This window comes from Camelus ferus, chromosome 17 (assembly GCF_009834535.1).
Source record: "Camelus ferus isolate YT-003-E chromosome 17, BCGSAC_Cfer_1.0, whole genome shotgun sequence".
In the NCBI taxonomy this organism is placed as follows: domain Eukaryota; kingdom Metazoa; phylum Chordata; class Mammalia; order Artiodactyla; family Camelidae; genus Camelus; species Camelus ferus.
The window spans coordinates 8,177,660-8,188,312 of record NC_045712.1 but is presented as its reverse complement, the minus strand read 5'-3'; the positions used below and the strand labels follow the sequence as shown (position 1 = coordinate 8,188,312).

At 48.1% G+C, this 10,653-nt stretch overlaps 1 protein-coding gene across 1 annotated transcript; it reads left to right on the top strand.

Annotated features, from left to right (window-relative positions):
- The first annotated feature begins 5,393 nt into the window (after positions 1–5,393).
- Positions 5,394–9,678, top strand: GPR27 (G protein-coupled receptor 27). The gene has a single exon (XM_032458010.1). It carries the CDS (start codon positions 5,964–5,966, stop codon positions 7,101–7,103), a length of 1,140 nt encoding a protein of 379 aa, XP_032313901.1. The 5' UTR covers positions 5,394–5,963; the 3' UTR covers positions 7,104–9,678.
- The last annotated feature ends 975 nt before the right edge of the window (positions 9,679–10,653 follow it).

The window sequence follows — 10,653 nt, the reverse complement described above, 5'->3', positions numbered from 1 at the left end:
CTGTTTCGAAAAGTGCTGCTATGAACATGTGTGTACAAATTTTGCATGGATATGGTTCCATTTTTCTTGGGTGTGTATACCTAGGAGTGGAAATGCTGCATTATTAGTAACATAATTGAACTTCTTGAGGATCTGCCAAAATATTTTCCAAAACAGCTACACCATTTTAATATTTATACACCAGCACTGGATGAGGGTTCCAATTTCTCCACGCCATCGTCAAAACTTGTTACCGTCCATCTTTTTGACAACAGACATCCCACTAGGTGTGAAGTGGTTTTACCACTATGGTTTCTGATTTGCGTTTTCGTAACGACTGACGATGTTAAGCATCCTTTCATATATTTACTGGCCATTTGCGTATCTTTTTGGAAAAATGCCTATTCAAATCCTTTGCTCATTTTAAAATTGGGTTGTTTGACTTTTTTTTTGTTGTTGACTTATAGGCACTCTTTATTTATTCTGGGTACAATTCACTCATCAGATATATAATTTAAAAGTATCTTCTCCCATTCTGTAGACTGTCTTTTCACTTTCTTAAAAGTGTTCTTTGAAGCACAAACTTTTAAAATTTAATAAAATGCAATTTATCTATTTTTTCCTTTGTTCCTTATCCTTTTGGTGCCACATCTAAGAAAACTGCCTCATCTAAAGCCATCAAAATTTATTCCTATGTTTTCTCCTAAAAGTTTTATAGTTTTAGTTCTTACATTTATGTCTATGATCCATTTTGAGTTAACTTTTGTACACAGGGGTCCAACTTCACTCTTTTGCATGTGGAGAGACTTAATAGTTAAGGGTTTTCACTAAACCATATTGTGCTCTAAGAAGGCTGACAATACATCATGTATACACACTTAAATGACATAGTCATTCATTCAACAAAAATATGCAGCAAGAACCATATTCTGAGATAGGACCTATAATTTTTCTTCCTCTGTTTTGCCCTTTCCTTTCCAACACTGAAGCAGAGAGCGGGCTCCAGCCTTCCTTGCCAAGGAGAGATTTAGGGAAGGTAGCTTCTGGGCTTTTGTTTTCCCAAATACCTAAATTCTGGGACCACAGATTCCCAGGGGAGCTGACCAATTACATCGTCCAGAAGACCAAGAAAGAACTGGTCCACCCCTAGGCCAGAGCAGACAGGGATTCCACAGAGAAGGCAGAAGGGAGGAGAGAAGAGGGTTCTGAGAGACAGGGGAGCTGCACCCGGCTTCCCAGACATACTGCTGAGAGGCATGGCTGTGGGTGCATGTAAAGGACATGCATTCTCAGCCCGGATGCTCACACCCAAGTCTGGCATGAGGCAGCTAAGAATCCCCATCACAACGGCTTATAAGGACAGAAACAACACGGTAACAACTGGCCCACATCAGACGGGACACCCCCATACCCGTGCACACACTATTCCGAACGACCGTGTGCTGTGCAGTCTGGGCAATGGCCTGGAACTACGGCACATCCTGAGGAAGCAAGAGTCTATGATGAAACCCAAGAGGCACCAAGGTTACACCTTCTTCTCCACCAGTGAGGCAAAATGGCAACTCAGCCAGAAAGGAAGTTTCTAGAAAGCAGTTATATTTCCGGCCCCTTTGATTTTATGGACTGACATTCACACCTGCCACAGAATTACTGAGAACCCATTACATACAGGGTGTCCTCCTAGGCCAGGCTGAAGTGGAGAATATAAAAGTCAGTCGGGCCACGTGAGCCAGGGCATTTACAGTCAGATAAGAGCAAACACGAGTAACTCTAGTTGTTCTTTATGACACACTGCCTGTGTGCACACCTTGTGTTACACTCTTTGCAAATGGATCGAATTTAATGGAATCTTCCTCACAAAAGGACTGTGAGGCTTAGAGGTTCAGAGAAGGCAAAGGCTTGGCTAAGAATACGTGCTAGTAATTGGTAAAAACTCCAGTCCATTTTCATTCCTGAAGCTCAGACCGCCTCCCACGGAGAGGCCAGTGTGAGCGCTCTCCTTTGATGACTCAACATGCATGGGACATAGACTTTGGCTCATGATTTCTAAGAGGTGGGATGAGACTAAGTCAAACCAACCTTCTCTAGCTTGATGTGCAATGCACCCACTGGCAGATGGCTAGCCGGAAGCCTGAGGCTGGCTGCACGGGAGACATCAGCCAAATGGGCTCCCGTGATCATGGGAACCGTGGCCTTGACTGAACCTCTCAAGGTCTGTCAATCAGTCTTCCAAATAGCAGATTTCCATTCTCATTCACATCATCTATGTGTGCAGCAAAGAAGTTACATAGCTAATTTTGGGGAGAAATTTCCAACTTTTCTATTTACGTGCAAAAGGAAGAATTTGGTTATAAACAAAAGGGAAATTTTTCTTGTAGGGGAAAATCCCACAGAGCTGCTTTGCTTTGAGATACTGGCACTCAACTCGGTGCCTCAGAACCTATTTTAAATTCTTGTGTGGAGCTTCCTAGAAACAATAAAAGGAAAATAAAGTTGATTCTGGCAATGAAATGTTCATAGTTTTTCCTTAAATATTAATCTTCTGAACAAAATGGTGACAGTGAGTGAAGCAGGCCTATCAATGCTGTGAGAGGCATGATTTATGTATTTCGTATTGCTGCTTCTGTTGTGTGATTCTGGGCAGATGACTAAACCAAATCTCAAATCCCAAAGAGAAGTATATTGAGCTGTAGAGAGAAGTTTAAAAACAAAAAACAAAAAACACAGAGAAAGCTAAGTTATAAGGAACTAATATCTCTTCTTTGGGGTCTTTATCTGAAGAATCAATCTCTCTTCATTCAAGATTATACAGCCATTTAACTTTCATTTTCTCATATACAAACTGAACTTCAGAGGTGAGGACCCTGGGAAATTATCTGGTCCAATTTCTCATTCTGAAAATGGGAACATTTGAGATTCCAAGAGGTAAAGTGACTTGTGTGAAGTCATCTGTTCATTAGAACAAATAATATTAAGATTTCAACCAAGTGAGAAGGGCACTGACCTAGGGGTGAGATGACCTGGAGTCCACTGCCCACTCAGCCACGTATGAGTTTATAAAATGAAAGTGTTGGATTACATGGTTTTAAAAATCTCTCCCCTCTTTGAAAGGGCTATCCTTCTGTGAACGTGAGCTTTCATTTCTTTTTAGAAACTTAATAGCTTTCTTTGCAGTTACTATGAAGAGGCAACACGTATAAGTGGTTATGTGCGTGGGCTCCAGAATCAGACGTTCTCCCTTGCGAGCCCACCTTTCACACCTACTTATGGCAAAGGCCTGAACAAATTACTTGACCGCACCGTCCTCATCTGCAAAATGGAGATGGTAACCGCACCCACCACATGTGGCTCTCAGAGTGATTAAACGAGGTAACATGTCAAGTATTCTGCACAGGGCATGGAACACAGCAAGTGCTCAGTATACGCAGGCTGCCTGCCATTCATGTTATCATAAAGGAACTACAGCTGGTGTCTGTGTGTGCGTTAAAAGATGGCATCCCTTCCTCTGGGCAGATGCAGCCCAAATGCTAAAGTCCACATCAAGGCAGGATCTCATTCTCCATGGCTACGTGCTTGGCTCTAAAAAATTAAGGAAAGAAACCATTTCCCAATATCCTTTGCTGACAGTGGTAGCCAATGACATGTGTTTGTAACAATGTCAGCCTTCTAGAAAACTCTTCAGAGGTGGCCTACTTAGAGGGCAGCAACACTGCTTTTTTGTTTTTCTTCTTTTTGCCTGGAATGCAGAAAGAATGGCTGGGGTGTCAGCAGCCTCCTGATCACGAGAGGAGGGCTAAATGACTTTCAGAGACTCAGTCCTTCAACCAATAATTCAATGCCAAAACCACTGATCCCCAGACTGCTTGTTTCATGGAGAAAATAAGCTGATGTCCATCTTTTTAGCTACTGTTATCAAAACCCAATTCCTAATCCAAAAAACCCTCCAAAATCTACTTCTCTTTTCTGTCAACAAATATATGTAGACCTGCCTGGTCAGTCAATTGTCCCTGGCCACGTAGCAGTCCTAAGTCAGGCCCTCGTTGGCCCTTACTTAGAGTTTAACAAAATGTAAAAACTGCCCCGAAGGTTCTTGCTACTGCAAGTGTGGTCTGCAGACCAGAGGAACTAGTGTCACCGAGGAACTTTTTAGAAAGGCAGCGTCTTCAGCCTCTTCCAAACTACTGAATCAGGACTCCAGTGATTTCTGTGCAGTGTAGACTAAGGCTCTGGACTAGACTTCCGGACTCTGTCATTCTTCTTAAACACTACTGCCAAAATACTTTTCCTGAAACACATTAGTAGTTTTTTTAATCATGTCACTTTCCTCCAAAACCTTCAAGGGCTCCTTACTGCCTACAGACTAAAATCCAGACTCCTTAGCCTGACAAGGCTTTCTGTGATCTTGAGTTCTCCTGGAAATGTCCATCAAAGTGCCTGCGATGCACATATTAGTCAGACAATAAACAATATTCTATATAAGTCTAAGCAAAACAGTGAGTGTACCTGAGAAAGAATATATTCCTTAATTCTGGCTTTTCCATGCCAGGCATTGGGGATATGGTGGGACAAAAAACCAGATATGGTCCCTTGCCTTCATGGAGCTTAGAGATAGTTGAAAGGACAGGATCTTAAACAGAAATAAAGTAAAATAAATACATTCACTGATAGATTTTAACTGCTAAGAAGGAAACGAATGGACAGTGATACAGAGTAAGCTAGACTGATCAGAATAATGGCCCAGAGGGTGTGGAGCCTGCAGAGGGGCTGGTCCAGGCACAGGGAACAGCCCGTTCAAAGCCCAGAGAGAATCTGGTGTGCCTCAGGATCAGAACAGGGGCTGCCCTTTCAGGCTGACTCAGAAAACTGACAGCCTGGGAGGAAGGTGGCATAGGATTCACCTTCCAAAGTACCAAAGAGATAATGCTGAATTTCTTTTCCCTAACAGATGTCTTCACTGGGACCACGAATGAAGCAGAGAGCAGGGTATGCTTCAGAGTCGCTGTGCGTCCAGCCCTGGAAATCCCACCGAGCGAAATTGGAATCTCAGCTCTACCACTTATCGGCTCTCAACTCCCTTGACCTCCAAGCCTCTGGTCCCTCAGATATAAAGTGGGTTTAAGATAGGACCAACTTTGTCGTTACTGTGAACACTGAGAGAGATTATGCTGGTAAAGCTCCCCAGAACACTGCCACCCACATCGGCGCTGACCTGAATACTGGAGGTTACAAGATTGTGATGATGATGACGACTGTTATTATTAGCTTCTGGGCAGAGACTCGTCTCAGATTCTCCTGTCCCCCCCACCCTCCGAGGCCTCCCGACCTGCCATCCCAGGCCACCTCCTCCCGCGCACGGCCACCATGATGACCCCAGGGCGGGCGCCAGGCGCCGCCGCCGGACCCCTGTTACCTGGGGCCAAACGCGACCTGTCGCCACCACGCGTCCTGGGCCCTGCCTCCCTCCCGGCCGCCTGCTGGCCCCGCAGCTGCGGCGGCGGCGCCCCCAGCCCAGCCCGACCCGGGCGGCGCGGGATGCCTCGGCGGGGCTGGCGGCGGCGGCCACGCGGCGCGCTCCGGCGGAGGGGAGGGGGCTCCGCGGCGGCGGCGGCGGCGGCGGCGGCGGCGGCGGCGACGGGGGGCAGAGCCCAGAGGCGCGGCGGCGGCGGCGGCGGCGGCGGCGGCAGCGGAGGAAGAGGAGACGGAGGAGGATGCACCGGGCTGCGGGCGGCCCGGCCCGCAGTGCCTGAGGCGCAGGGAGTGGCCGTCGCCTCCTGCGCGCACCATTCCTGAGATGGCGGCGCGGCGGCTGCTCGGGGAGCCGAGGAGGGGTCAGCCGGGCGCAGGCTGAGCCCCGCCGGGCCGGGGGCTCGCCGGGGACCCGCGCGCTCGGGGGAGCTGTGGCCCCGCTGGCCGGCAGGCCTGCGGAGCGGTGAGGCCGGGGCGGCCCCGAAGCGGAGCGTGACGCCGGGCCTGGGGAGGCCGCGATGGCGAACGCCAGCGAGCCGGGCGGCGGCGGCGGCGGCGGCGGCGGCGAGGCGGCAGCCCTGGGACTCAAGCTGGCCACGCTCAGCCTACTACTGTGCGTGAGCCTGGCGGGCAACGTGCTGTTCGCGCTGCTCATCGTGCGGGAGCGCAGCCTGCACCGCGCCCCGTACTACCTGCTGCTCGACCTGTGCCTGGCCGACGGGCTGCGCGCGCTCGCCTGCCTCCCGGCCGTCATGCTGGCGGCGCGGCGGGCCGCGGCCGCCGCGGGGGCGCCGCCGGGCGCGCTGGGCTGCAAGCTGCTCGCCTTCCTGGCCGCGCTCTTCTGCTTCCACGCCGCCTTCCTGCTGCTCGGCGTGGGCGTCACCCGCTACCTGGCCATCGCGCACCACCGCTTCTACGCCGAGCGCCTGGCCGGCTGGCCGTGCGCCGCCATGCTGGTGTGCGCCGCCTGGGCGCTGGCGCTGGCCGCGGCCTTCCCGCCCGTGCTGGACGGCGGCGGCGGCGACGACGAGGACGCGCCGTGCGCCCTGGAGCAGCGGCCCGACGGCGCCCCCGGCGCGCTCGGCTTCCTGCTGCTGCTGGCCGTGGTGGTGGGCGCCACGCACCTCGTCTACCTCCGCCTGCTCTTCTTCATCCACGACCGCCGCAAGATGCGGCCCGCGCGCCTCGTGCCCGCCGTCAGCCACGACTGGACCTTCCACGGCCCCGGCGCCACCGGCCAGGCGGCCGCCAATTGGACGGCTGGCTTCGGCCGCGGGCCCACGCCGCCCGCGCTCGTGGGCATCCGGCCGGCAGGGGCGGGCCGCGGCGCGCGCCGCCTCCTCGTGCTCGAGGAGTTCAAGACGGAGAAGAGGCTGTGCAAGATGTTCTACGCCGTCACCCTGCTCTTCCTGCTCCTCTGGGGGCCCTACGTCGTGGCCAGCTACCTGCGGGTCCTGGTGCGGCCCGGCGCAGTCCCCCAGGCCTACCTGACGGCCTCCGTGTGGCTGACCTTCGCGCAGGCCGGCATCAATCCCGTCGTGTGCTTCCTCTTCAACAGGGAGCTCAGGGACTGCTTCCGGGCCCAGTTCCCCTGCTGCCAGAGCCCCCAGGCCACCCAGTCCACCCTGCCCTGCGACCTGAAAGGCATCGGTTTATAAGGGGCTCTTCCCCCGCCATGCGCACTTCAACCCGGCCTTTTCCTTTGGCTTGGACGGTGACGTCGTTCCTCCCCCTTCTGCCCCTTTTTTCATTTTCTAAGCTGCCTTCAAAACGACTCTCTAAGTGGATAAACACTTGGATTGTACAGACTTCTTCGTGGGGAGAGGGTTTCGAAGTTCCAGCCCCACCCCAGCTCCGCGTGTTCATCCTCTTTAATGTATTTTCATCTTAACAGTAGGCCCTGCAGTCTTTGTGCTGGTACTGATGTCTTACTCCATGTGTTACTCCTATGGGTTTTTTTTTGTTTGTTTTTTGTTTTTTTTTTTTAAATGAAGGCTAAACTAATTTTCTTCATGCAACCTTTCCTAAAGACCATGGCCAGTTTTCTACAGAAGCTATTTTTGACAACCTCAAGTGGCATTACATTTTGCGGTGAAGTAGAGGAACCCAGGGGGACTTCACAAGTTCGATTTCTTGAGGGTCTTCTGTTGGAAGCAGGAGAAAGAGGGAAAGTTGTCTCACGTTCCCTCTGAAATGCGGGCCGTGCGGTCAGTGGGACTGCTCTCGTTCTTTGAAGGTATTGAGAACTCTGTTCAGTATTGATACTGAGTTTAAAGAGCAGAAATGGGAGTGAGCAGCAAGGCAGCCATTTTTGATCAGGGACAAGTAAGATTTGTTCCCCACCTTGCTTTATGCCACTAGAAAATGCCCTTTGTACTTTACCAATCTTGAGTGGGAACATTTCTGTAAAATTGCAACTTTTCAAAAGAGTAAAGAGTGTTTTGGTTAGTAATGGTGCGGAGAAAATACAGTATTGCATGTTTTCGTGAGTACTGATTGTGGTTCAGGGACTGGGAGGGCTCTGAGACGAGCAAATCAAAAGTGTTTGGGTATTTTTTGCCAATAAAAATTAAAATAATTTTTTGGAAACAGTTTGTGCTTCAAGGAGCCCAGTTTTATTGTCTTACAAAACTCATTTCCACTTTGAAAATTGTTCTTTTGTTCAAGGTATAGATGGACTTAATGATACTTGACTTCTTTGAGACAAAACATTTCCTTAAAATGTTTGTTAGGTCGAGCTGTGCTGTTCTGCTGGTGGTTGTTTTAAATTAATAATGAGAACTGTAATTTAAAATAATTATTTCTTTGTTAGACACATTGTCATTAAATTCAAAGACTAAATTCTGCAAGTACTGTATAAATTTTTTTTTTTGCTTCTAATGCTACATTTTTTATTAACGTAGCTTCCGTTTTGAGGATTTATATCTGTATTTCTCTTTGCATTATATAAATATACCAGTATTTTCATTCTGGAGTGGGTTTTTGTTGCCTTGGTTTGAGGCTATGACAGGTAGTAATATATGTGTAAGCAAGGTAGTCATGTTCTGTTATCCTTTCAGTGCATGCTGTTTAGTTGACCATCAGAATTTCTAAGACATTTGAGGCTTGTTAATCTAAAGTGCAAGATAAAAATCTGCAAATCTTTTTAAAGGGAAAAAGTGGTAGATATATATACTGCTTTAAAACTGTTTTTTATGAACATAAAACATGAGTGTGAGCAAAGTAATCATTTTGATAAAATAATCATTAAAAATGGGTGCAAGTAAATATACTGAAATTTGAGTTGGGCATAATATAAAGTATTTAATGTTCAGTCCAAGATGGGTAAGTCATAATAAGAGGGGGTGGCTAAATTATCTCAGGTGAAATGGCCAGCATCATTTTATTTTGTCTGTAAAAGTCATTCAGTGTATGCAGACAGTCTCAAATTTGGAAAATATGAGTAACTCTTAGCCTGTTTCTCCCCAGGTTGTAAGACCAGGTAGACATCCATTATCCAAGGGCCATTTATCAGAAATCTCAGCTAATCTAAAGACAAAGAGGCCCAGGAAGTAAATCTCTCTTCCTCTAACCTCTCATCCACCCAAGTGATCCAAGTGCAAAAAACAGAAGTCACTGAGCCCGTATGATCTTCAGAATTCTGAGCACCTGCCATGACACAGGAACCAAGGCATCAGGGCTAACTCCTGTGCAACCTCAGCCTTAGGCAGTAGGTCAAGGGCACAGAGATAGCCTCTGGGCTCTATGTGGCCTTGAGTTCACAGATGCTTTTCCATAGGAGAATCCATAAGCCAGGGATTCTCGAATGTTAACATTCATAACAACAATCACCGTAAGTACTTGCAGGGTCCAGAGGTTCTTATTAGAAGGAGTTGGGGCGGGACCCAGGAAAGAGCATCTTCAACAAGATGCCCCAGAAGTTGGAGGCACACTCCAGGCCTTTGCTCAAACCCGATTTACTCAGACACCACATGTACACACTTGGTGATCTGGGTTTGTCTTGCTTTGTTCTGATTGGATGGGAGGTTTCTAATGAGAATTCAGGCGATGAGTAATGAGAAATGACAGGCAACTGTAAAGGAAAAAGAAAAGAACCAAGAGAGGCAGGGAAACAAGCTGTCCGGGGGAATTCTGTGTAGGAGCAAAATCCCCTCACACCTCAATAGTTTTTTGCCCAATGAATGTATTAACCTGTACTTTGTTAACTATATTAATAAAAAAAATCAAGAAAAAGTTAGCTGTGTTGCAGAGTACTCTAGTTGTTGTACCAGGACAGGTACAATGTATTTGGGGAAGACTTCCATTAAAATTGCTCATTTTGTTTATTTGGGAAACTATTTTAGCACAATTTCTCCTCCTCCTCCCCAAGTGAGATAAATGAATTGTGTCTATACCTGAAGCAACAGAAAATAGATTGCTTGTCTATAAATCTTTGTCTGCATGTCTTAGCATGGGATTACTGGGTCTCAAATGAACATTTTTAAGTCTTTTGATACTGTATGTCAAATTGCTTTGCAGAAAGACTTATATCTGCTTGCTTTTCCACCTGGCCATGCTTTTTTTTTTTTTTTAAATGAAGTAAGTGGGGAAGCAAATAACAAATCAATAACCACAATGATAAATAATAATCTCCATATCCACTGTTCAGCCTTGCCAAGTCTTGTCAGTCTTGCCATATTGGTCTCTACCTTTCTTTCCTTTTCTCATCTTTTCTTTCCTTCTCCTTTCTTCCCCATTTCCTTTCCTTTCTTTCCATTTTCCCTCTCTTCTTTCTTCCCTTCCTAATTTCCCACCCTCCCTTTCCTTCCCTTTTCCTTCCTTCCTTTCTTTCTCTCTCTTTTTAAAAGAAAGAAAACAGGACACAGTGATTTCTGCCAAGTCTCTGGTTTCACCATCAGCCATCTGTGTTCTCAAATGCCCTGCCCCAAAGGACAGGGTCCTGGGGCTGAGTCAGGATGGATCACGGGGGCGGTGAGACTGGCTCTACCCTTCACTGTCTTTCCAAGGCCCGTAGGCTCAAGTGCAAATTTCTGGTCTGTCACAGAAGCCTTTCGTGGTCCAGCCCCTCCACCAGCCTGGCTTCATCCTCCCCTAGGATTTCCATCTCCCCCTGCTCTGATTACCTTTGTATAAGCTCTCCCAGGAAAGCCCATCCCCCTTCTCTGCCTGGGAATCCCTCACCAATTCCTCTAGAGCAGAGGCAACATT

Bases quoted from the DNA above. Each gene is read 5' to 3' on its own strand.
- GPR27 (XM_032458010.1), top strand. From the start codon at position 5,964: ATGGCGAACGCCAGCGAGCCGGGCGGCGGCGGCGGCGGCGGCGGCGGC.